Source organism: Apteryx mantelli, chromosome 2 (genome assembly GCF_036417845.1).
Source record: "Apteryx mantelli isolate bAptMan1 chromosome 2, bAptMan1.hap1, whole genome shotgun sequence".
Lineage (NCBI taxonomy): Eukaryota > Metazoa > Chordata > Aves > Apterygiformes > Apterygidae > Apteryx > Apteryx mantelli.
The window spans coordinates 30,677,365-30,705,159 of NC_089979.1; the positions used below are offsets into that span (position 1 = coordinate 30,677,365).

General features: G+C 34.5%; 1 protein-coding gene across 1 annotated transcript in view; it reads right to left on the reverse strand.

Annotated features, from left to right (window-relative positions):
• CCDC178 (coiled-coil domain containing 178) overlaps positions 1-27,795 on the reverse strand; it is a 207,627-nt gene that overhangs the window by 163,684 nt on the left and 16,148 nt on the right. Inside the window, exons 3-9 of the mRNA XM_067292317.1 lie at positions 27,006-27,133; positions 26,341-26,375; positions 23,881-23,975; positions 22,265-22,465; positions 15,599-15,819; positions 13,340-13,482; positions 5,119-5,272 (exon numbers count right to left, since the gene is read on the reverse strand). Coding sequence (XP_067148418.1) covers positions 5,119-5,272; positions 13,340-13,482; positions 15,599-15,819; positions 22,265-22,465; positions 23,881-23,975; positions 26,341-26,375; positions 27,006-27,133 — 977 coding nt within the window. The remainder of the gene's footprint in view (positions 1-5,118; positions 5,273-13,339; positions 13,483-15,598; positions 15,820-22,264; positions 22,466-23,880; positions 23,976-26,340; positions 26,376-27,005; positions 27,134-27,795) is intronic.

The window sequence follows — 27,795 nt, forward strand, 5'->3', positions numbered from 1 at the left end:
GAATAAAATCTAAATCATTAAGAATTGTATAAGGAACTTCTGGAAGAATGTTCCAGAGAACTGGAGACAGGCAAATTTAACACTTGTTTTTGAAAACTTAAAAAGGAGAATGCAAGAAATTTAATCAAAAAAAAAAGTTGTCATTCAGAAAAATTCTGGAGCAAATTAATTAATTAAAATTTGTATATTCAAAATTATAAGCTGGAATAGCAAACATGAATATTTTAAGACCATCTAATAAAATTTAATATCCTACTTTGAAAAAGCAATCTGGTGAAAAGGGAAGCAGTAGATGCGATACATTTTAATTTTAGCAAGGCTTTTGATGATATTCCACTGGTAGTCTCCTAAACAACCTAAAAAAAGTATGGATTAGATGCCTATCCACTGAATGAGATTACGACTGGTTGAACATTTTTTCCTCATTGTTGACTAGGAAGAATTTTCAAGTGGGACCCTGCAGGTGTCTGTGCTATGACTAGCACCATTCAATATGAATTAGAGCCTTGAATGACAAAATAAAAACAAAATAAACTATCAAATCTACAGATGATACCAAAATGAAGGGACTAGCAGTAGCATAAAATTTACAGAAATCCAAAATAATTTTGACAAGCTAGAATCTCATATAATCAGCAAGATGAAATTAAACAAAAATATATGAAGTGCTATACTGAGGGTGTAATGCACAAATTCAAAGTAGGAAATAATTGATAAAACAGCAGTACAACAAGAAACGCAGCTGCAGTAAATCACAGATTACATATGAAACTACAGTATAATACCCTGAGTCAAAAATTATCTATAACATATGTCCCAGACATCAGGAACAATTATTTTATTGAAGTCTGAGGCCTCAGTTTTCACTCCAACCGAGAAAAGCTTCAGCTGGAGTAGACCGCCCAGTACAGGGCTCCATAATTAAAGACTTAAACAAACTGGAGAAAGTCCACAGAGAAAGAAGGATGGTAAGGGATTTAGAAAACATGATCTAAGAGGAAAAATTGAAAAGAAGCAGATGTATTTATTAATCCAGGAAAAGGAGACCTAAAAGCAAATTAGTAAGTCTTTCAATATATAAAATAAAGTAACAAAGAGACAGTAATCAACTATATTTCAGGGACAGCATGGGAAAAACAAAAAGAAGACAAAAGAAATTGATTACATTTGCAGGAAAAATGAACAGGTTAAGTATGAACAAAATGTCCCAATTTTTCGATCACTAGTACATAGGAAAAAATGAATCAGAAATGTTGCTCCTCTTTCCTTTGATGCATTTAGAGCAAACATTTTTGACAGGAATGGCCCAAAAATATTGCTACATTGTGCAAACTAGACTTGATGATTTCCTAAAATTCCTTCTAACACAGCTTTTCTGGTAATTTCAAAAATTAAGCATCTTCTTAATATGCAGGATAAAACAAGTACAAGTTTATCATGACCTCCATCTCCTAAGTTTATACATTTTTCATTCATTTGACATTTAAGCAGGTGAGGCAGGCTGCCAAAAAGGCAAGTCTATAAGCTCTTCACAGATTAAAAACAGAAATTTAGAAAGACATAACTAGGAATGTCTGCGAAGGATGACCACCAGAGTAATAGACTTGTTATCTCTGAAGCATGACACAGAGCTGTTGCTTGATCTTTTAGGTACTATGTGGCCTTCCAGAGTAGACGTAAGGTATGAAGCGGTATGTTGTCAAATCATAAACATGAACTCTTACAAAATCATAACATGGGAAGCCCACTTCGACTACGCATCAGAACATGATGAATATTGTCCATTTGCTACTTTTTTTTACGTCACCTAACTGCTTCTGGGTTTTCTACCATTACATGTGAAATAATGCCTGTCCTATTTTTAACTACCTTACAAAATATTATCACAGAGCACAGATAGTGTTAGTACAGTTTTTCTTAATTCCTCTCATATTTTCTTCCTACTCTAGAGAAAAGGAAAAGAAATTTTTACTAGATAAAACTTTTCCTTGATATTTGTTTACTTGTAACTATTTTAATGTAGGTATGCTTCTCCACATACTAAAGAATTTCAAATTGGAACCCACATATAAGTAACAGGACCAGACAGTCTTAACATTCTCAGAAATAAAAGTAAAGATTTCAAGTAATTTTATTTATAAGTTGACTATTAAAGCCAATCTCTGCACTTGAAATATAAAAGACAGTTTTTCTTTTCACATTTTTCAGGCTCCAAACAAGCTGTTGAATGACAGGTACTTAGCAATTCTGCAAAATAAGATATGGGGGTTATAATGACTTACAAACAGAGCACAAGTCAACAATGCCTTTGAGAAGATACAAGAACAGACTGAAAGAATTTGTTTTGTCTAGAGCACAGATGACAGAGCAAAGACATTGTAAGTCTTTAGGTATATGCAATGCTAGAGACAAAAGGAATAATAGAAAGAAAAGGAATATTATACTATTTATACCTGCTGTGGTTAGGGCAAAAGGTAATATACAACATGTTTCAAGAGCAAATTAGACCACAAACTCCCTCTTTTAAATGATGAACATAATTGAGCCCAGCTCAACAGGCTATACATTTTCCAGCACTGAAAGTTTTTAAAGGCAGATTAGGCAGTCAAGGAGAACTTAGATACAGACCCTTTTCTCTGTCTTTGACTCCAAAAAATTTGTTCAAGATTTAGTAACAACTTCAGATGAAAGGTTCAGAAGTCTTTTAGCATCAGATTATGTCTTTGCTCCTGATGCCACAAAAACAAGATACATGGATACCACAACCAAATAATATTTAGTGAGATACTCCTGAGGAACAAAGGAAGCAATGCAAAAGAACAGAATCTTGGGATAAACCTTGTTTTCTTCACAAGATTTCCAGAAGTTCTCAGCAGCTATAATTAAGAGCAGGTTTGTAAAAAAATCAACATTCAAAAGTTCATAAATCTGATTTTCTATGTAAATCTCTCTCACTGCTTCTGTGGATTTTGTCTGTGCTATGTAACACTATACAGAAGCAGATATGAAGATGCTCTGATTTATTCCTTTGTTATCCTCTGCCTCAAAAGATCTCTATTACCTTACCCTATTTCCAGTCTCTTTCTGCTGCTAGTGGCAACAGCAGAGCATTAACTCTGCTGCGTCATTGTAATAGCAGGTGGTTCCATTCAGTACTTGGAACATTATTTTGACAGCAGGCTACTCAATGAATGCATCTTAAGTCTTCGATGAACTTTCAGCTTTCAAATCCTCTTCCATTAGTTAAAGGGAAAAAAATATACTCTGTTGAATTGCTGGACATGAATGAAGACAAGAGAATAACAGAGGAGTAGGTAGGCATGAGATTAATTTTATGAGGAGGCTTTCTTCTCATCTTTGAAAACCTGTACCCATAGATACCAAAAACTGGATTTAATGTATACAGATACTTTCTATAATATAAATCTGGGCAACAAGGGGGGAAAAAAAAATCTCAGAACTGTCCTTACAGTGTTAAAAGTTGTAACATTTCCTAAGTGATAAAAATGGGTTATATATTAAAAAAAAAGGAGAAAAAAGCCAGAAAAAATACAGAAAATATTAATTCACATCACTATTTCTGTTCTCAGACCTGTTGTTTGATAATAAAATAATGATGTATGTGCCAACTGACATGCTATAATATGGATCCAATTCAAACCCCACTGAAGTCACTGAAAATAATCCCAGTATTTTCCCATTTTTATACAAATAATTCCATTATCCCAGTAAGATTTCCAAGATCACTCTGAGCTTTCTCAAAATCCACTGTTACTTGTAAAGGACTATTCACTTAGTTGGTTTAGCCATGTTTTTGAATAAAACTGATCATGAGGGCTCATCTTTGTAGTAAAACTAATTCTGTTTCACCTTCAGGATAAACTAAACAGAGGTGATCACCAAAAGGAGCATTTTTGTGCTCCACCTCATCCCTGTTGCACATTTCACTCTACTCTGTGTGATGGCACTAACACCCATGCAGCACTTGGTGAAGCATATCAGATCAAGCAAACCCAGATGGAAACGACCCTCCCCGCCAAAAAAAGGTTTACTAATAAGTATTGGCTCTATTTGAAAATAATATTTTTCTACTTATCAGTGGTAGCAACAGCTACCAGCAACAGCTAGTGCCAACAACAGAAAGAAAACTGTAATACACAGACGAGTGTTGGAAACAAAACACAAAAACAAGCCCACTAGAGACAGCGCTGTCAAATATGACTCTGTCAAATATGACTCTAAATCCTTACTACTTTTTTGTAAATTCAGGGCACACTTCCAGATTCAGCCTCTCAGGGAACTCAGGAAATATTCCACCTAGATTCTGGATTTCACTGGAACTTAAGCAGGATCTAGCTATCTAGATGCAGAAACCACAACAGTCTGGGCATGCATAAGACAATGAATTTCATATTTAAAAATATAAATAAATAAATAAATATATATATATATATACAGGTTATATATATATATTTATACACACATACACACCCACCCTAAACCCTGTTTAAGGCACCTAAGCATTGCTTTAGATCTGCTTCATCCCATTTTCCACTGTTACCACATGTGGAGCCATCTGTTAACTGAAAACTCCTAGTCAGGCGGTGTGATGATCTTCGGATTTTAAACTGTCAGGTACAACAATGCAAGGTTCCAAAGGGAATGCTAGACCCATACAGGAGAAAACAGGGGAATTTTAAATAAAAGAGGTTATCACTGTCCATACAGTGAAAGTAGTCCATCATTTGTAATCTCAGGTCAAAAAAATCTACTAATGCTGATCCACTCATGCTGTCCCACACACTTTCTTCCAGATGATTTGAGAAAGATGAGCAATACTAAGTAGATATGCATCCAACAACTAAAAATATACAGGTCACTCAAAGGAGTGAGATGATTATGATGCTTTTAATAAACAAAGCTGCAAACTAATACTACAACACAAGAATAAACAAAATCAAGAATTCTATACAATTATATTATTTTTAAAATCAGTATTTACATTTTTGCTTTTATAAAGGACCTTAACTTTTAAACATATAAAACATTCAGGCATTCTTGTACTTTTCAATAAAAGATACTCATTTACTTGCTTGTTTATAAATATTCAACACTCACTTTGCTGTTCCAACATTTTGCATCTTCCTGGATTTCTGCTTTTTGCTTCACTAACTCCTCAAGGTGTTTTTCATCCTTTATAATCTTCTCCTCTGTTTCTTTTAACTTTATACAGTATTTGGTCCAAATAAATTCAGAATGCTTTAACTCACTCCTAATAGAAATACACACAAAGTGAATCCATCTATTTGGAAATATTCCAAGATAGTCCCTCTCCATAAAGGAAAATGTAAAGCAGATCTGAATTGGTAAAGATTTATTTTGGTTCTCTATGGTGACTACGTTTCTTGTACAGGTATGCATGAGATAATTTCATCTATTTCATATCTACCCTGGCAGGTTCATACAATTTCAGCCAGACATCAAAACTACTCATGCTGCCAGTTCACTTGTACTTAAACAGACTGCCAACACTACAACCTATGAACTGGTATTGGTATTGGTGTAGCTAAGCAGAAGACTTTGTTTCACATCCCACATTAATAAGTAAACAAAATAGATAGCTATCCCTACTAGTGGCTAAATCTAGTTCAGAGCCTTCTTCATTTAATTAATCCAGTGCACTGTCATTTTGTGAACAAATGTCATTTGGGAAGAAAAAAATTTTGTTCTCTATATAGTCATGTAACTAGTATATTCGGTGCCACTATGCAGTTAGACACACCAATTCCTCATGTAAAAAGGAACTTGCATATAATAGGCAAGGGGATAAAGACCTTACTTACACTCTGAATCGCAGGTTTATCAGCAGACATTGTATTATCAAAAGGAAAACAGCTCATAGTTACGGAAAGAGAAACTATAACTACAACAATAGTCAGAAAAACACTCGCATGAGACACTGTTAATAACATTACAGGCTACACACAGGCTTTTTCTTAGAGCTGTATATGAGAATGAATTTGGTGAAAGGCAAAAGAAATAAAGGGAGATCAGGTTAAAAGTTTACAATGGCTGCTGGTGCTTGTCCATTATTTTTATTATTGTTTCAGCACGTAGAAAAGAGGAGTCTCCCTCATGCTCCCTGGAGAACCAACTCAGTCAGTAACATATTTCCCAAGCTTGCCTTGAGTGGCAAAATAAATCCACCACAGCAGAACTAAGACAAACAGTAGTTATGTTTTAAAGACATTTACTGCATTACATCCAATAAAAATCCTGGCCAGGTGTTGCATACTTAAACACAGTAAAACAACAGAAAACAGCAATAAAGAGAAGATTTCATCAGTAATTCAAGAACCATTCCTACAAAATTGCTTGACAGACACTCTTCCTTTATTTGCTTCCAAGATTTCCAGCTAGTGATGGAGTAAAGACTTACTTTGCAAAGAAGTCACATTCCAAATGTCACAGAATGTATATTATAAGCATGAAACCTAATACTTCTAACACCTTCCCTACTCTCTTAGGTCCCACCATCCATGAAATAAACATAAATGACATTTCAGTTTATTCTAAAAATAAAAAAATAAAAAATATAACTTACACAGTATACGGGAATCTGTGTGCAAACACTGGAAGACGGTACTACGTGCAATGCTAGCTCCTTCACACTTTCTTTAAAAGTTTTTTTATCTGTTCCACATGATATCCAAAAACTTTAAAAAGTTTCCTATAGCATCAACCCTCTACATTAAAATAACTTAGGGAGAATATAAGGCTTTAATTAGAAAACATTTATTTAATTCTTGTTATCCATGACAGACATGTAACAGAGTCATATCATAGAGTGTAATTTTCTTCTCATATTACCCATTGGCCACAACTTTTGTGAGTACAAAATCAAGTTAAAACATAGTATTATCAGCTGTGGAGAATATGTGTAAGAATACCAGACTGTGTGATGTACTCCAGTATCAGTATTTTGAGTTTCAAGCAGCATTCTTCATTCTCTCACTGATGGTACTAAACATACAGAGGAGAGAATCAACTGAAGAAAAGTACTTGAGGTCTGTACCACAGCAAATTTCTTTCTCATAGCTATCACGTTATTCTAGTCCTCCTCAGATGGCAACTGAAGGGTTGTGAGTACAAAGAACTGAAGGGTCTACTCCTCTATAATTTAAGTATGACCTGAATGACCACTCTAGCAAAAGGCTACAAGAAAAAAAATCTACAGGATACAAAAAACAATTTCACCACTTAGGACAGAACAAACAGTCTTCTACTTGATTCTTTCCTGTAAATGTGGATATTCCTAAAAACACTGCTATCATTAACATTTTTAATTTAGCTTACCCTCACATAAACAAAACAGGTTGCAAGATTCACAACAGTCTATATCACTGTCACGTGGTATGAATAGGAAATACCTTAACTACATGAAACAGAAGACAAACATGGTAGATTTAATTTCATAGATGATGAATTTCCAGTATTAGGTACCTATTGGCACTGTCATTGGGATGTTGCTTACATTATGACTTGTTTCAAAGGGACACAGAGTTCTTGTAAAGAAATTTTAATGCACCTTAGAACAAATGCTTGTTACAGGGAAACTCAAAAGTGGTAATCAGCCAGGAACTGATGAGCTGAACAAACACCTTAAATTTTTTCTTGTCTAGAAGAACTCTTGTCAGAGTCTAGACTTCCACCAAGACTAACAAAACAAAACCAAACAACTGCTAAGCAGGCTGACAGGTGTGACACAATGATAGAATTCTAAAGAAAACTATACAAAATCCCATATAAAAGACTATTAAAAGTAAAATAGTCATACAGTGAGACAAGGAATTCTAATACTAATGAGAAAAAGCAAGGGGAAGATTAAATGATCAATTTTCTTTGAAAGAATAGGTCAACAACATGATATCTCAACATCCCATATCTGTTGCCTCAATATATTTATTAATGATCAGAAAGGGCAAGGATTAGCGAAATTGAAAGTCTGCATACAACATGATTTAGAACAGTCAAGACCTAAAAGAACTGTAAGAAATTTGAGAAAATTTTCAAGACAAACTAAATAAATGTGGAACACAACAGCATATTACATTTAGTACTCCAAAGAAAAATACACCAGCGAGAAAAAGATTAAGCAGTCAATACACCTTAAAATTCTTCATTAACTGTATCAAATTGAGAAAGACATCTACATATTTTCACAAAACACTCAGAAATTCTACTCAACATTTAGCACAGTTAAAGAAGCTAAGAAGGTGTTAGAATAAATAAGAAACCAGATGAAAAGCATTATAATAAAAAATAAGATGTCCTTATTAAAGTCATTGGTATGGGTTCATTTGGAATACTCTCTGATTACCTTTCAACCCATTTCAGAAAAGTATATCGCATAAATGAAAAGGAGTCAAACAACATCATGGACAGGTCACAAGATACAGGAAAAGTCTTATGAAACCACACTGAAAATAATGAAAGTTCCTTAGAAAAAGAGATAAGTAAGAGGGAACAATGTAAAAATCCAAAGTCACAGGATACAGGTTAACCAAGGAGATTCATAATACACAGCAATATTTATCATCTTACACATCCTACAGCTTAGACTCCCAAACTACAGCGATTTGCCTACAAGAGGAGAGTAGCAAATTGCTGTTGACTACACTTAATAAATATGAATTGATGGGGAATATAGTTTAAAAGTAGGTATCTACTGGTACAGTCAAAATTATTTTTTAAAAGAAAAGCAAAATCATATATTTTAACATTGTTTATCCTGGTTTTACACAGTAAAATAACCTCCAGTAATGCATCACTATAACCATTGCTAAAAACTCTTGCCAGCAATTAGTAATTTAGACAAGCTGACAGAACACTAAGCGGGTAAGAGAAACACTAAACTGATTTGCAGAAAATCTGAATACATAGAATACATCACACTATATTTTGAGAATATTTCTTATACAGGACCTGATCTTTCCCTTAATTAAAATCAACAGGAGGGTTTGCAATGAACTTTACGGGTACAGAATCGGGGTCTGTGCTGCCTGATTTCTCTCAGCTGGAATCCAAGCAGGAGCTAATGATGATCATATCATCTCTATATACATATTTAAGCTACAATTAAAATTCCAAAAATTATGAAGACAAAATGATCTTGCATACACAGACTCATATCCCTCAAAAATAAGCATTACCTCATACTCTTCACATACTCTTCCTTTACAACCTATATGGTAACTTTAATTGGAAAATCACATGGTGATTTCCAGAAGTCACTCCAGCCTTTGGCAAGTGTTGACATTACAAAAATCTGGTCTTAGGCTCTGTATATTAAAATATTTTTAACATTTTTGGCTATATTTTTGTCTATAATTTTAATATCCATACATTATTATTCTTTTCAGATTGAAAACCAGGCTCTGAAATAAAAAAGGTTAAGCTTTAGTTAACTAATCATAAACATGTTTTATGTGAATCTTTTTAATCTGATAAGAAATATATTGCGGAAGAATGGTTAAGTGAAAAGGGGCATGATCTCTTAGAAGTGAGCAATCCTGTCTTCACAATAGAGGGAGGATCCCGCGGCTATGTGAACTGTCCTTGAGCATTCCTAGACCATTACAGAAGGGGAAGACAAGTAGTGGTAAACAAGTAAAGGAGGGGGCTGACAAGCCCCTCCACGTGAACAGCAACTTTGCACCAATCGTGTATTCGCTTTAGGCGCGTGAACAGAGACTGTAAACCAATCATACAGCTATTGCTAGTGCATGCTTATTGCTTGTCTATATATACTCTGTGTAAGCTCTAATAAAGGGAGAACGATCATACTCATATTGAGACTCCATCGTTACTCCGGTTCCGTCTCCCACTCCGACAATATATCATCATTTTAAATAACATAAAATACCAATAATATAATGGTGAAAAGAATATAGCATCAAAATTATCCTGAATTCCAGCAAAGTAAGACCAAGAAAGAATAAAGGTTGGACTCAAAAACAGAAAAACCCAAACATGCTGAAAAAGGAAACAAGTCAGCCAAAGAGGCTTGTTTCCCTAGTACTGTTAAGCTAGCTATCTTACTGAAAAATACAGTTTCTTATCTTACACTGACTAGTTCTTACTGATAATATAGACAGTTTGGATCTCATTTCAAGTGCACAGGGACTTTAGAAGTGCAAGACTGGAACTTCTCAAGCAGCAATGTCATTTGGGTAAATGTATGTGATCTGGGATGTCTTCTGCTCCCATGTTAAAGTACAAGCATATGATATGATTCTTCTTTAACTTCCTTGCAGTTTAGTGCAAGTGGCCCTGAGATCCACAGTGACTATAAAAGAAGCAGGATTATTGCATATAAATAACCTTCCTTTCTTCAAGTATGTGTAAGGTTCCCACTGTAGTTCACTGACAAGGTCAGTTCTCCCTGGAGAGCAGGCATCAAAACATCAGTCACATTAGTCAAAGTAATAATTTCCTGAGGTTGGTATCTATCCCAAAATATACTGTAAGAGCACACTGTTTTGCAAAAGTCAGGGATATTTTGTGTTGCAGGCTGAATAGCTTGTAAGATCCTAGAACCTGGACTGCTTCTGAGCCAGACAATAGGTACTCCTACTGTGGGACTAAAAGAGGTGTTTCAAGTTCCTGGGCGCTAATTAGCTTTTGAAATAAAGTTGCTAACATTTTATAATCTAAAGAAACTTGAAATGATTCAACTCCCATTATTTTAATCATGTGCAGCTCTTTACCATGGCCTACTAAGCACCATAAAAGATATGCAGAACAATCACACTTACTAACTACAATTATTTCTTGAATAAAGGAAGGAAAAGAAAATCTAAAACCAACAGGAAACAGTTACAGCAGTTACAATCTCTTTTTTATGTTCCTTTGAGAGGGGGCCCTTCATGGGGGTGACCAAAATACCTTATTCTCAATTTCTAGTGTCTACTGTTTTGTTACATCATAGATAACTAAAGCAGTTTACATACAAATAAAAAATACAACAGTTATTCCTATTTGGTGTATCAGATAAAAAGGTCACTGGCAGTGCCCTAAGTTCTCACAGCTACTTGGTTATCTGACCATTTGGTGTTGGCCCTCACAGCAGACAAGCCTACAAAAGGTCTTTAACTGACAGAATACAGAAATTACAATGGGCTTGTCTACAAGCCATTCATAAATGCTTATTTTGTATCTTTTTAGAAAGTCTGGCAGGTTGCTATTGGCCCATAAAATACAAAAAATCACGAAGTTTACTTCTATTAATAACATAATTTCTAAAGTTTCTTGACAAACATGGGTTGATATGTGACACAGGATACCTAGATATGTACAGATGAGAATCCTCTTTGGCAAATAGGCTTTCACTGACCAGAAATGATTAACAGCTCTTACAAACATTAAATCTGTGATGGTGTGAAGAGTAATTCTTGTATTTCACAGTCATATTTAGAAGCATAGGAAAAAACTGTCATAGCATTTGAGAAACACCCAGTAATACAGCAGACACGGATTGCCCCTCTTCTTGAGTGACCTGACACTACTGACAGGAACTTTGCAAATAGTCTAATTTCCACTGATAGTCCAATGAACACAACCCTCCTCTAGGAATGATCATGTAGCATTTTGTGTCTGCAATACTTCCTGTGAGCTGAGTGGATCAATGTATGGCAACAGACATCCTGCAGTAAAAAAGCCGCAGTGTCTTAAAGTTTAAGAGACAGAATTATCACAGAAGAAATACATTAACTTGAGATGGTATATGTATCTTTTGATAAAAAGACACCCTTCTAAATCTACCTTTTAGATAAAAAGATTCACCCTTTCTTTTTTAAAAATGAAAAAATACTATGACTAGAAGCTTCTTCCCTTTTGCTCTGCAGTTGCTCCTTTATTGCTCCTAGGTAAACTAATGATGCCAACTCTAAAACAAACGCTGAAGAGAATGATCCTTGAAAAGAAACAGGGAATGGGAATTAGATGGAATGGTCCCTGGCAGTGACTCTGCTGCATGGGAGCTTACCAAAGAAACTTGAGTTTACATGTACATCTCAACAATTACATTAATTTTGCTGCCTGGAGAGAAGCACCAATAAGCAAGACATGTTTACACCTTCTATTGTATGTCAGGTGCTTTCTGACATCAACTGTCTGGAATTAGTGAAACAGTATGTGCTGTCTGAACTCAGGCTTTGCATAGCACAGCCTGAATTATGGAACTGGGATATAAAGTCCTAGTGAACATGAGGTGTTTTGAATGAATAGCATGGACCAAATTTGATTGCTTACCACAAAAGGTAAATACTTTGTAATTACTATGCACAGCTTTTGAAATACCTGGTCTTTGAAGTACAGTTGCTGTCACATGGCTGCAGTATTGAAACATCTGTTGCTGCCAGTAAGGGCTACCTTGACAATTCCCGATCACTTTCAATTATGCCTGTAAGCTTCCCTCACCTCAAGGGAAAAACAGCCACTATGTCACTTGATACTTCACCACACACAGCCTGGCAATCAGCCACAAGGCATATGCAGCAAAGTTAAGTACAACTTCCTATCAAACATAAAAGTACTTGGTATTCTTGTTCGTTGCCACAGTTGTTCTTGGTCCTGACTCTCTTGGTCTGTACGTTCAGCAGCAGACAGGGGAGATCACTTGGCAACGACTGCTGTTCTTCTGCCAGTATACTTCTGCTTGATAATCCAACAGCTGATAACCTGACCACAGGTGACTATGGGGAAACTGCAATATAAGTCTGCTTTTATACAGAAGCTACCTTACAATCCAATAAAATTACAGTTGCTATAAAATTATAGTTGCTTGTTTGCTAGTTAAAAATAAAATACAGACATGAAATTTGGTAAGTTCAAATGTTTGTGCTGTTGGCTAGAATTGTTCTGGTTAACAAGCAAGTTGAAAATTAAGTTATCATTATAACTACGATACTATAGTAATTGCTGATGTTTGATGCAAGTAATTTGTGCAGTCAATAAGAATGATAGCAAAATGTTCTATCAATCAAAGGGATTAAAAACTCATATATAACTAAGTAAGATATGGTAAAAATGGCATGCTTAAGGAGGATTCATGGAACATGCTGTTTCTGTGACACTATCCCTTCCTTATTCTGCTAAGGCAAGCTAAGATAAACAAGGAAAAGCATTCTTATATATATAATTCTTTATACATAAAAGAATATTCTTTAATTTTACAAAATTAGAATTTAAAATGTTTTCTAAATGCAAATTTTCTATGCTTTGATTGTCACTGTTAAAAACTACCAGGATATTTAATACCATTTTGAATGGCTCTTACTTGTATTGACTAAATAGCATCTCAGCATATTTAATTTTCTGAGACATAGATTTTGTCTCCTTTTCAGCTTCTTCATCAATTCTTTTCATTGTCTTTTGGATTTCCACAAGTTCACAGTGAACATCACTGTATATTTTTGATGCCTAAGAAAATAAAACAAGTTTTCTGAAAGATGTTTTTATGAAAAATCATACATAATGCTCAAAATACAAAAATGATTTATGTATTTGTCTGACTCTGCAATTTTAAAGTGTGAACCTTGAAGCAGCACCTTGTGATATCATACAACCTAACAACAAATACTGCACAGTCTGCAATAGATACAATCCTGGTAAAAGACAACAGAGTATGTCTTGTAAAATTGCATGACATCAAGAAATTGGTGATAGCAAGAGGGCTTTCATTCTATTACAAAACTCAGAAGTTATTGTGAAAAGGTGGCTACTTCCATGGGAAGATAGTGACCTCTGGAGCAGAAAGACAGAAATAAAGTTGAAAGAAGCCACTGAGGTTTCACTCAGTAGTCTGACAGAATCATTACTTAAAGGTCTCCTAGAGGATGTGCAAGCCACACAGTCACGGATATAAAAAAAAGGGCCTGAGACAATGCAAACAATGAAGACAATTTTCAAAGGTTTAAATAGCATTGAATCACTCTGTTCCTATTAGCTTTCAAATGGAGCTATGCATATGCTTACTGCCTCTGCTTTTGAAACTATAACCACAAATATCAGCAATTAACATGATATAAAATCATTATTATAATCTAACACTTACTTAACTGCTCAGTCTGGTTCTCTGGATATTAAAAGCTAGAGATTCAAAATTAAATAATTGTTTTCATTACAAAGAAAATTAAAGTGGCAGCTACTTTTTTTTTTTTTTTTAAGGCCATGGAAGGAAAAAAGCAACAAAAACTGAGAAACAAACAGCATACATTCTAGCACAATAAAAACCATAAATATTTAATAATTAGAAATTTTATTGAGATGAAATATATAAATGAGTTACAGTAACACCAAATTATGTTCTTATGATATGTAGTGTAACTTCTTGGAAAGAAAAACAATGGAAAAGTTTTTCTTAAATAGCTTTCAAAAAAGAATTTTGAAGTTTGCTTCCTGAATTGCATTATGGAACATCTCGGCGTTTTGAGTGCATATAATATATCCTAAGGCATCAACAAAAAGAAAGGATACAAAATAAAAACCAAAATAAAACAGTCTGACCTTTAATTAGCCAATATTTTGAAAATATCCTATAACACTGATAGAACAACATGCCTATTTTTAACTATGAACTGTCTCATGGCTCACAACCATATACAGCTTTTGGTGTGTATAAAGTTATTTCCAGACTTATAAAAGAAAAGAATATGCAAGCTGTAATTCAGACATATTGTATAATGGTCTGTTGATATTAGACTAAGAAAAAAGAAGTGAATCAATGGGCTACTAATTTATAAGCCTTTTATTATTTATGTGATACAATATGCAATTGCTTCTTTCTGATTTTAAAAATATTTTGATATATAGCTGTTGACTACTCAAAATGAGAAGTTAAAAATAAAACCATTTAAAATCAACAATGTTTATTAAGAATCATTCATGAACATAAAACAATTTTTAGGAGAGAATGTAAATACCCCATCTTGAAAGAGAGATTCATCTCTAGATTTGTAATTAAAAGTTACTATAGAAAATATATTGAAAACATAATAATTGGTAGTAAAATCAGTATTTCAAGTTACTCAATAGCTCTCCTTTTTAGACATCAATTTTAAACGGCCTACAGCTTTGTTACACCTTGATTGTTAGGCATTAATTATTTCAACAAATAAATTAGGAAAGAAACATACACCAGCACTTAAAAAATAGTTAAATCTTATAACTTTTTCTTTGAAAAGCTCTAGCATCTCCATATCCCAGAGAGAAATCTGAGAAGAATCTGTGCACAAAACAAATAAATGCCTTCTACTGTTCCTGTGAAAAACCCCAAACAGAATCAACTTACAAAGTTAGAATGGCATACCATATACGCTTAGGAGACATTTATTAAAGATGAACAGCATTATCTTCCCCAGATTCTGTCCGCACTGAGCTCCTGTATATAACAGTAGAGGCACACAGTTCGCAGTCTTTATGTACAGCATTTAAAGCAGACTTTGGTCCTACCAAAAGATTGCTGCTTTCTGAAGTAGTTTGCACCTATTTAGCAGAAAGATTCTAATAAAAACATCTTTATATTATTTGTACTTACTTTTCCATAAGTTAGTAACACATCCTTCATAGCTTCACCTTCTAGATTCAGCTTTTCTTCCAGCAGAGGGCTGTGTTTCTTCATGAAGTCTATATCCTCCTGAATCTTTTTGTTGATTGTTTCTATCTTAAGTACTTGGTTTTCTACCTGTTGTAGCTGATGGCTTTTACAATCAAAATGCCATTGTAGCTCCAAGATATCTTGAGTACATGTTTCATATTCTGTTAAAAAGATAATTAGCATAACAAAATGTGAGTAGCTGAGTGACACTACGAATACTTAATGAGATTATGAAATATGTTGATACAATACTAAGTATTTAAGACTTGTAAAATTTTGCTGTAAACTACTTCAAAGGCCAACAGAGGACACTGGTTACAAAAGATATCACCAATTACTGCATTAACAGTGGAACTGTTTTGAAACTCAACCTTAGTATATCATTCAAGCAAATCTTCAAAGTAAGGGATATTTTTGTTTTTATAAAGGAAGTTAAAACATCTAGCCTTAAGGCACATCTAGAAGAGGTTATTTTAACACAAGAACAGCTATACTGAGCTTCCCAGTATCCAACAATAGACATATGAGGATGCAGAGGAAGAACAGGGTAAGTATATACAATACTTCCTCCTGATATTCTCATATGCCAACTATTTTCATTTCAGGGAATTCCTGAACTGAACGTGGCTTTAAGAAAGCTAAACTAAAGATACAAATTCAAAGCCAGAAAACAAAACATATTCATGTTGCCATACAGAAGTACCTTGGACTTAATTCAGTTCAGTGGATTTACTTTTCTTACTTTGGCGTAAATTTCCTAGGGTCCTTACACAGAAAATACATGACTACGACACTGATTGCAGAAAGGTATATTTCAAAAGATACCATATAATTTTATTGTGCTCAGAAAAAAAAGCTCATTACAGCTGATGTCCTAATAATCCTGTAGCAGATGATGCTCTACGTGGAAAAAGTATTAGTATCCAACTAGGAAAAGTAAACTAAGATTATAAGATAAGAAAACTTCAGAGAATGTCTCAAATGACGTAAACTTCACTATAAATTTGAGAGACATAAGAACATATTACTGAAAAAAAAAAGACTCGTTCTGAGAAGTAACTGTGGAACATCTAATGCCATCCGTTAACAGTCAAGAAATTCTGCTGTGTTAAGAAGACATAAATCACAAATGTGTAAATTTATTATTTCATTGCCACTAGAAGTTACAAGGACATTATATGAATAAGTAGCTTTTATCTTATACAAAGTGATGCCTAACATTAGGGTGGATAAAATGGGTTTTACATTGGATTGTTGTCATATTTTAGAGAAGGTCAGTTCTGAAGGTGGGTTACGTCATTCCTCATTGCAATTATCTGAATGTGTTACAGGACATAAGTGCAGCAGGAGCTAGCAATAACGGAAAAGAAGAGAAGTCTGAAGAAATAACAGGATTCAGTGTCTACTCAGAATAAGTCATGCAAACTCTTAATTAAGAATCTCCTGGGTTTGTAATACTTAAATTAGGGATAATTATAACATCCCTAAGGGTTTTTTCCCTTTATCTTCAAGTCCATTTTAGAATAATTTTTGTCTCATAGATAATACTATGAAATATTATAATCTTGAGAAAATTTCCTCCAAGAACACATTGTCATACTGCCATAGTCCACTAATAAATCAAGAGAGGAGAGTTGAGAATTTTTATACCCAAACCTCATGCTGTTTTTTTTAATATTGTATCATTGCATGCATTATCAGAATTGAAAATGTTCTAATTATGAATTTTAATTCTGATGAACTTTATTCAAGTTCCTCTTCTTCAAAACAGTGATGAAAAAGTGCCACTGTTTTCAGTGCATCATATATTGTCCTTCAGAAGAAGAACAGCAATCTTTGGAAGCAGGTAACACCTTAAGTAGGTTTCCAATTTGCAAGTCAACAATAAAAAAAAAAAGGAATTACTATTCTCATACGCTGTCAGGGATGTGCACTGTCTGACGTTTTGCCTTTCTGGACAAGAAAAAAAAGCATTTGGGCCAGGCTTGCCTCCATTATATACTGTTTTTCACTAAGCGTTTACCTTAAGTACACACAGTTAGAAAGTCTCTTGCACTGTCAATCACTCTCTGGATTGTGAGGTATTTGCCAAAGAATTCAGGATTATTTGCACCAGAGTACTGACAGTTATTTTACATCCAGGAATATACTGTTATAAATTATGTGACTTCTCTCTCCATCTTCCACTCTCTTTTGGCATCCAGTACCATTCTTAAAACTATAGTAAGATTATAGACAAATCACTGCTATGCTTTGCTAATTAGTGTTTAGGAATATTAACCGGCTTCCCACCACCTCTAATTTTAGTTTATCACCACAGTAACAAGGACATGTGGAAGGATACTGTGATGGACCAGAGCCTATAGTTTCCTGTTTCACAGCATCCAAACAAGGCAGCAAAAAAGTGGCCAACAGGATTGAGAAGAGGATGGGACTGACATTCTCTGAGGCCCTATTCCTGGAACAGCTATAAACACTGCTCTGCTGCTCTCAGACTGAGAAATACATAATGGACTGAAAGGAGAAGACTGCTTCAGAGCAGAAAGAGTTATCAATCATATGAAAACCAGTTTAGTGAAGGCACAATGACCACTGAATCTCTAACAGTGGAAGCATGCTGCTGCAGAGATATTTTCTCCTTCTAAGACTTCTCAATGATCAGAGTTTGCCAGGGATTCATCTATTATCATTAACAGAGTATTTGTATTTATCCTTCCATACAAGTTTAGCAGTCCATAAATAGAAATGTTGCTTTTGGGTAGGATACCAAGCCTTAGGTGACTCAAACCAAGTTTATTAACATCAGTGTGGCTTGCTCCAAAAAACTTTATGAATCTAGATTTCTTCAGAACTCACTTGCTTTCATTATGAAGAAAAGGATAATTTGACAGCCCAACACAGCATTAAAGAAAGAGTTTCTCTTCCTACTTTTTAAGATTCTGACTGTTGTTTGCTCCTCTAGTCAATTAATGTTTTATTGGACATCTGGATATAAAAGAATAAACTATCCACAAACCAGTTACAAGATAACACTGAAAAGAGCTTCTGCGAAGAGGAAAGGGAGATTTATGGTTGTCTACTGGAAGACTCAAGACAGCCATGCAATACCTGCGCATGATGGGATGTGCTGCACATGTACAAGAACTAAGAGAAGAGCCTTAAAATCAGAAGTGAAGGTACTTGCAAGAGAGTTTAGTCAGACTTTGAGATATCCATTACTCAGTGACAACAACCAAGCATGATGTGTGGGAACACTGGTGCCACAGTGCAGAAAGAGCCTAAAAGTTTAATGCTTTGCTTGCAAATTCCCTGATTATAAGAATATATACTGACTATATAGTGTTACAGATTTGAAAGCCAGTGGTCAAAGTTGTCTAAAGCGTCTGTGGAACAGATACATGAATTACCAGCCACAATCTGTTGATTTACTAATTTCTAAAGATGTTGTACCTTCTCTTCTTTGTACCTGGAGTGGAAGGACCACTCAGTCCCTACGTTCTTTTTGGGTCTTTGGTATACTGCAGCATAAATTCCCACTACTGTGAAATTTTAGCTTTTACTGAGGAAACGTGTGGCCTGCTTTGGTATGTGGTCTTTCATGAATTTTTACAAATATCAGACAAGAAGAATGAAAGTTTCTTTTTAAGTAAAACCAGACTTTTTTGTTCTCTTTAAAGACAAATTGCAAGCCAAAGACAAGCAGCTCAGACCGATGGAGGACACAAGGGGGACACAAAGGGAAAAAAAAAAGTTTTAGAGATTTTACAATCCAAAACCACCAGATCATTATTATGATGGCATATATACCCTTATTTCCTTTCATAAAGTTAAGAATTTGGTGATTAACCTACTATGACATTAATCCTGCACACTGCACGGATCAAATGAGCTTGTCTGCCAAAGTTTGCTATTCTTTGTTGGCCAGGAAATGGCTGTAGCTTGAATCATACTGGCAAATGACAATTCCCAGTTCTCAAGTACTTTTTGTACCAGAATTAATAGATATTCTAACTGCTGTGCAGCAGGAGTCCCTAGTGTAAAAGAAGTAATCCACCACTGTGGAATCTATTCTCCAAGACAGTCAGTCATCTTCTGATTACTTCTGCTGATTGCTCTATCATCAATATCTCTGCTATGAAAAGACTCTTCCAACTGAAGTAGAAAATTATTTATGTCTGATCCCAGATTAAATTGACTCCTGTCAGCTTCTTAGGAACTTTCATTCCATTGTTCTCTCACATCAGAAAACCCTTTCATTTTGACAGTGTGAAAATAAGATACTTAACCATTTCCTCTGGTGTTCATTTTCTTTGAATCCTCAAGTTTGTCTGACACACACTTGAGGTTAGTGCTTGTGGCCACAGAGGTCTGAAACTCAAAAGCATCAACCCCATAAGGCAACAAAAGTGTACTCAACAACTATTTTTCACAGAAGTTGTTTTGTGGTTTCAAAGACTAGCTTTTTGTTTGTTTTGGAGGGAGTTATTCTGGAGTATCGTATGATAAGTTTCCCTCCAGTCTTTCAGAGGAGCTAGCAGTCATTTGAAGCTTTACTGTATACTCACTCTCATTTGGATTCATTAAAACTTGTAAGCAGGGCTCTGGTAGATTGCACTGTGAATCATATGCTGTTTGTTACTGTGTTTTGCTTGTTTAAATATTAGGATGGAAGGAATCTGTTCCTCTTAAACAGATATTCCATGCAAGACTTTAACAAGGCACAAATGGGAAGAACAACCTTTAGGTGGAGGTCAGGTTGTTTCTAAATCCAGTCCAGTCCGGCATGTGTCTCACTATAGCTTTATAAACAATGGTGGTAGGGATTTCACAGGATGAAAAGGATTAAATTATTAAGCAATTCAAGTAATTATTTTCATATGACTACAAATTATTTTGATGTATTATTTTTATTTTGCCTACAAAAATTTGTGTTTGATAAAAAGATGGGTGCGATTCTTAAGAATACTTCTTTCACATTTGCAATACAGTCCAATACTAATACCCTCCAAAAGGAAGAACAAACAAACAAACCAACCAACCCAAATGTGAGCTGTTATTGAAAAACTGTATCATAGAATCACAGAATAGTCGGGGTTGGAAATGACCTACAACTCCTCTGCTCAAGCAGTGTCAGCTAGAGCAGGTTGCCCAGGACCACGTGTTTTGAATATCTCCACAGATGAAGACTCCACAACCTCCCTGGGCAGCCTGTTTCAGGGCTTGTTCACCCTCACAGTAAAGCATTTTCTTGTGTTCAAGTGGAATTTCCTCGTCCTGTCATTGGCCACCACTGACAAAAGTCTGGCCCTGTCATCTTGACACCCCCCCACCAGTTATTTATACTAATTGATAAGAGTCCCCCGAGTCTTCTCTTCCCTAGGCTATGCAGTCCCAGCTCTCTCAGTATCTGTTCATGTAAGAGATGCTCCAGCCCCTTAAATCTTTGTGGCCCTCTGCTGGACTCACTCTAGTAAAGCCTTATCTGTCTTGTACTGGGGAACCCATAATCGGACACACTACTTCAGATGTGGCCTCACAAGTGCCGAGTAGAGAGAAATATATACATACATATATACAACTCTCTTCACAAAAAAAGTATATCTCCATAAAGTTTTTTCAAAAATTATTTTAAGAAACATGGCCAGAAGAATAAAAAATGTTGAATAGGATGCAATGCTTATGAAGCAAAGGTAAGAGAAGGACCGGTGAATCAGTTTCAAGAGCAAAGAAAGGGAGAGTAAATTTCAAGAGAACAGGCAATCCCAGGTAAAAAGAGGAGATTTTAAGACTGCCATCAGCATTTCTCATATTAAGATCACAGAAGAAACTATATCAATAAAAAGAGGGGGAATTTGGAAAAGTTAGTAAACCACCCATTACAGCATATAACATTGTCAACAGAAATGCATGACGTTTGACATATTTTACACTAACAGATAATGCCAACGCATGTATATTACTTTCCTCTAGTGACATGCTTTCCTGAAGCAACAGGCTATAAGTCTAGAATTTAGCTTCAGATTGTACTTGCTTCCCAAAACGACTCTTGGTCAGGAGACAAACAGTTCCTATATTGCTTTTTTTTTCCCTCCTGCCTTTTTTTTTTTTTTTTTTTTTTTAACTGGCATCTACACGATAGAACTTATCACAAAAGGCCATAGTAACTGCCTTAGAGTCTGAGATTTAAAGGAAATATATCAATCATATGTCATACAATTCCTACTAAATATTTAAGTGCCACATTCAATTGTACCACGTTTTAATTTTTCTTAAAATATATTTTTTTAATTTATGGTTTAATCTATGATTTAATCTAATTGCATTATTTTACGATTCTGTTCCAACTTCTCATTCTTTGCCTCAGACTGAGTATCTCTAGTCATCTCCAGACTGTCTTGTCCACTCTTAAGCTATTTCTTAAACAATGCTTAACTATTACACAGCACTTTATTTGAATCTATTTCCAGAAAAATACTAAACTAGATTCAGAAGAGTAAATACTGTACTCCTATTAGAGTTAACACAACTATAGTCTTGTCATAATTCTTATTCTTAATAATGAACTGACTGAAAAATAACAAATAGTCTTAGTTTCAAAACCAATACCTTTTTGCACAGCTGCAGGGAGCTGCTGAAGCCTCCAAAGTGACATACAATCAAGTTTCATGTCAAGCTTTTTCCTTCGCTGTTTCTCCTGCTCCAAAGCTTTTTCTGCCTCTTTGCAATCAGCATCTAGTCGCTTAATTAGCTCAGTAACTTCCAGCAGCAAAGCTTTTGTTTCCAGCTTCAAGGTTAAAGTCTTGCTGTCTTTAAAAATACATTAAACATTCTTTTTTAATGAAAGTTTAAACATATGGTCTTTATTCCAGCTTCATTCTCAATACAAAGTTGGCCTGTTCACATGTATCCAGTAAACACAACTGGTTACATTGCTGTCTTTAAAAATACATTCAAATTTTTTTTTTTATGAAAGCTTAAGCATATGGTCTTTACTCCAGTTTCATTCTCAATATTAAGTTGGGCTTCTTCACATGTATCAAAGCAAGCACAGGTTACAATACAAAACTTGCATACTCAATAGCATTTTCCTCCAGTTCCTTTTAAACACAGTATTCAACAGAAATGTAACAATAGGAATGGTACAAAATTTTCATCTTTGTCTCATTGTTTGGGTAAGTAATCATCCAAATAATAGTACAAGTTCCTAATTATCTCAGTTTTTAAAAAGCACTTCTTATTTCATTTTATTTTCTTATGGAAGTATCAACGACTACATTAAAATCTTTGGAGTGCTAATAATATTCAGTGTAATATCTCAAAAATGCTGTTTTACTATTGACACACATGAACAGTCAACATTTCCTTCTGTGAAATCTGGATATCAAGAACACCTCAGATATTTATTTCCATACAAAATGCCTTGAGCTCATCATCCATTGTCCTCACTTGGTTATCTGATCCATAAAAAAAAAATGGGAATTACGCAAGGTACAGACTTCTAGACTTCAAACAGTGCATCCCAATTTTAATTCCACAGTTCATAATTCCCTGAATTATTTTAATTAAAAACTGCAAGCATTGAAAGGAAGCAAAACTGCTTAAGATCTGGGGTGAAATTCTGGCTTCACTGCCATCAGCAGAAATTTTATCACAAAATTTAGTGTGGGCAGGATAGTCTCTAGCCTCTACTTACAAAGGCTGTACGTTAGCTCAAAAAAAATAATTGTACACTAAATCTCTTGAATATTTAAAAGTTAATTCAAAAAAATATACTCTGAATAAAGATGTGAACCGTAAAAAAAAAAAGAAAGGGGGGGGTCTTTATCAAGAACACATTATGAATATCCTGCAACAGTGATGCACTTATTTGTTTTACAGAAATCCAAAGAAAAAAAAATCTAGAATTTCCAGCAACCAAACACAATTAATTTAGCTGGTTTGAATCATATATGAGCTAAAACACAGTATGAATCTAAATATAGAGGTGCAAGTTATCTTCTTGCAAACAGGATAATTTAATTATTATTACATTACTTATATATTACTTAATATAACATTTACAATTCAGATGTATTTCAGATTGACAGTGATACAAACATGCACATATCGTTTACATAAGACATATACTAGACAACTGGGAATTGTTGTTAAAAATGCAAAGCATATATTAAATGAGGTAAGTAACTTTACAACTCAGACCGAGTATTATGCAACATTTTTACCTTTACAAGATACATTAGCATCTTGAAAATCCAATCCAGTGGATAATGATAACCAGGTATCTTCATTAGATTCAGCACTGATCTTTTTTGTTATCCTGTAGATAAAATCAACTGTCACTAAAAAAATTCTAGACTGTATTTAAAATAACATTGTTAAATAAATATTCCTAAGTGCAATCTTATACATTTAAATATTGGCTTAGTTAAATGGAATAATTAACTTGTTAAAAAACACCGCTAACGGTACAGAAGAATTCTTAGTTGACAATTCTTAATTAGACAATTCCCATTTAAGTGCTTTTTTCACACTTCTTTACAAAAACACTTTTACAAGAATATGAGAAACAAGTTTTTTTAAATCTTGTACTGATGTAGATCCTCAATTTTGGCCTCAAATCTAAGGATTTGCCAAAGAGAAACTGTTGTAGATAAGTTGTTACTCTTTCCAAGTTTCTTTTATCAGTTTAAGGAAAGTTGTCACTTGAGGGTCAACAATGAAGAAAAAAATTAAAGACTTTTTTTTTTGGACAAAAGAAGGAAAAGTGATCAAGGCATACGCTTCATCAGTCTTCAACACAGACAAGTTTTTGAAATCTGAGACTCAAAAGAAGGGAAGAGTAGGGCATTGTCAAAATGAGATCAGGACAAATTTAACCTGGAAATGAGGGGAGAAAGAAATAACACAAGTAGTCCAAGAACACTACAAGCAAATCATAGCTCTTAGATGAACTCAAGAAATTCTAGTCAGTCTACTGGAGCTGAGAACAAGGGGATGAAGGATAACTACCACCCATTTATGACCACATGTGCAGCTTAAAGACCACATATGGGTCCTTCATATGCAGCTACAACAAAAAAATATCGTCAGTCACAGTGTTTTATCACACATACATGCACAATATGAAAACGTGTATTTGAAAGCACTCCAGGAAAATGTTTAGTTTCCATGAAGAAATAACAGACAAAAAGCCTATGCCAGACAGCCCAAAAGAAATAGAACTGAAGCCTCCCTAGATCAACAGAAAATGCACCTAACATACTGGGAATAGAACAAAAAATTCTAAACAGTAATGGGAAATAAAAGACATTGGACAAGAAGACTGGGATCTGGTGATGGAGGAGAATCCAAATCAGATAGAGACATAGGAGTCTGATAAACAGGATTTGGGTAAGTAGGCAAACACAAAATAACTCAGTAGGTATATCTGACATGAGTATAAAAGAATGTAATAACACACAGGCAAATATGGTGTTGGTTGAGCGAAAAGGCTGTGACAACAAGCTCAGTGCATAAAATACAAAGATTGAATAGAAGAGTTTGAACAGGTGAATATAACTAAAACTATATCATAATGTAGTCCGCTTCACAAATAATTCCATTTAAAGTCACATAGTTTTTGGGGGGGTCCTAAGCCTGAGTACTTGGCTTTGAAATACACTAAAGGTTCTTTAGTGTATTTCAAAATACATGCAGCCATTAAGTAAAGTTTAGAAAAAAAGGCATGTTTTGTGCTTTAAAATTACATTTTAAATGTATAACTTTTAACGACTTTGTGTATATTCCAGATATTTCCAGTGCAGACATATCTATAAACACAGTTCGTCAAACTGTTATTTTTAATTTAGGAATTAAATTTTGTGTTTATTTTAAGAAGCTTCCTCTCTTATTCTATAACTTTAAAGTTACCTAATTGCAAACACTATAAGGTGATTCAAGGCAATTTTGTAACTCAAAAACACACAGAAATAGCTGACAAACTACACTGAAAACACAAAAATCATGCATTTAATAAGAATCTAAACAGTATGCAGGACATGGAAGAATAAAGAATAAAATCTTGGGTTTTTTCGTGTCATATTACAACATGCTATGATGTTGTGACTGTTTCATTCAATTTTTTTCCTACTCTATTTTATAATTATTTGTCCTCTCACTAGTCTCTAGACAAGTTGAAATGAGATTAAATTTGACCTCTATACAAATTCAGAAAATTGTACTCAGAAGTATTTGAAGACGTTTACACAGATCAGAGTGAGTATGCAGAAACTTTTAGAATTTTTAAACTTCATGTTCCCAACCCCAAATTTAAAGCAATAAGAGCCTAAAATAAGGACTCTTAGCCATATTTAAGTACCTTAGAAGGGGCACAATTTTGGAAGTATTAATAACCTAACAACTCTTACCCACAGAAATTCATCATGTAGGTGGGTCCTGAGACCTGAGATCATCTTGAATCTTTTAAGTTAAACAGTGAGTAGGAAAGACATGAGAAATTCTCTATAAGCACTTTTGGTCTCCGAAGCAACTAGCTCCTGCAGACACCAAGAATGCTTATTTTAGGTGCATTCTAAATAAGAACTTAGTAAACCCTACAGATTACAGAGCAGATTTTACAGTCAGACTAGCTTCTCAAATAATTACTCGACTTTGAAGCAGAACTGTTTTTGTATGATTCTTACCATGGTATTTTCTCCTCCTTTAACACATGATCATACTGCAAAAGCAAAAGATAGCTCCATTAGATATCTCAGATGATATATACTTTTTCTGTTTCCTAACAAAGTGTAATAGGCCACTGAATTTTGTATCATAAGAGGGTCTAATCAGCATAAATTAAGACGTGACTGTGACTCATGAACCTTGGATTCTTATAGTATCTATGCTGCAGTTGCAGAAACCTCAGTGCAGAGAATTTAACAATGTTCATGGAAGACACTGTAGTCTATGCTAATGTTCATGATGTGCTGCTATAACGACACTCTTGTCAGTACTGGAGCTAGATTATTTAAATATAACTTGTCTGCACAAGCAGCGATCAGATCTTCTTACTATCCTCGCAATTGAGACAATTCTGTGTGCATCTGAACTATCATATATTAGTTACTAATATTTACAATATATTACATTATGATATTGTGGTATATTGATTTTAATAATATAGTTTGACTTGCCAGAACTGTAAACAGATAAAAACACACCATGACTAATAAATGAACCTGCTAGGCAGTGTTTTGGAGAGTGCATTCACTTAAAGTTAAATTTTTATAAAAATCAACAAAGCAATCTGGAATCTCTTAGTTAAAGAATAGTACTAGCATTTGGCCATTTTCACCCACAAACGTACCTCTTGAAAGCATTTCTCCATCTTTACTTCTAACTCTTGAATGTGATGAATAGCTTTGTTAATACATGGTAATGGAGTATTTACAAAAGCACAACTACGTTGCCTTGTTGTCATACACTTGCTCTTATCTGGAGAAAAGAAGCAGACACAGAAAGTTGCTAAACTTTACATGCAGGCTGATACCAGTGAACTTATATTCTCCATTTAATTTGGAACTTGATAAACCTTGGTCTTGATACTGCCTAAGAGGATGTAATAGCTACATCTATTAATAGGCACACATTTTCCACAAAATTTTATTGCACTTCAGCAATATCTGAAATAAGAGGGGAGAGATTCAAAAAAAGCATGAAAAATATGATGGAAATTTTTCAAAGAAACAAGACATGATAAAGGGGGCTAATGTCAAAATACAATTTGCTATAATTAATTATATATAAATAATCCCAAATGAATTGTGTTTGAAGATTTTACTCTAGGCCTCAGTGAGGATTTTGTCCATATCAGAAAAAAATAACATAAAATCCAAAAAGGTGAGACTGCCAGCTTCTAGTATAGAAAAGTCGAGAGTTGAACAGAAAAGGTCACAGGGTCTAGAATCAACCTTAGACTACTCTTAGGCGCACAATACTTAGTCCCAGCAAATGTATGCTTCAGCTTTATGAAGGGATGAAGTTCCAGAAGAGCAGTTCTCTTGTTAGGAAATTCAAACTACATGACATACATGAATACTTTATAAGAACAGGTAGATTTCAGAGTTATGGTTTCTTTAAACCCCACTAGCACTACA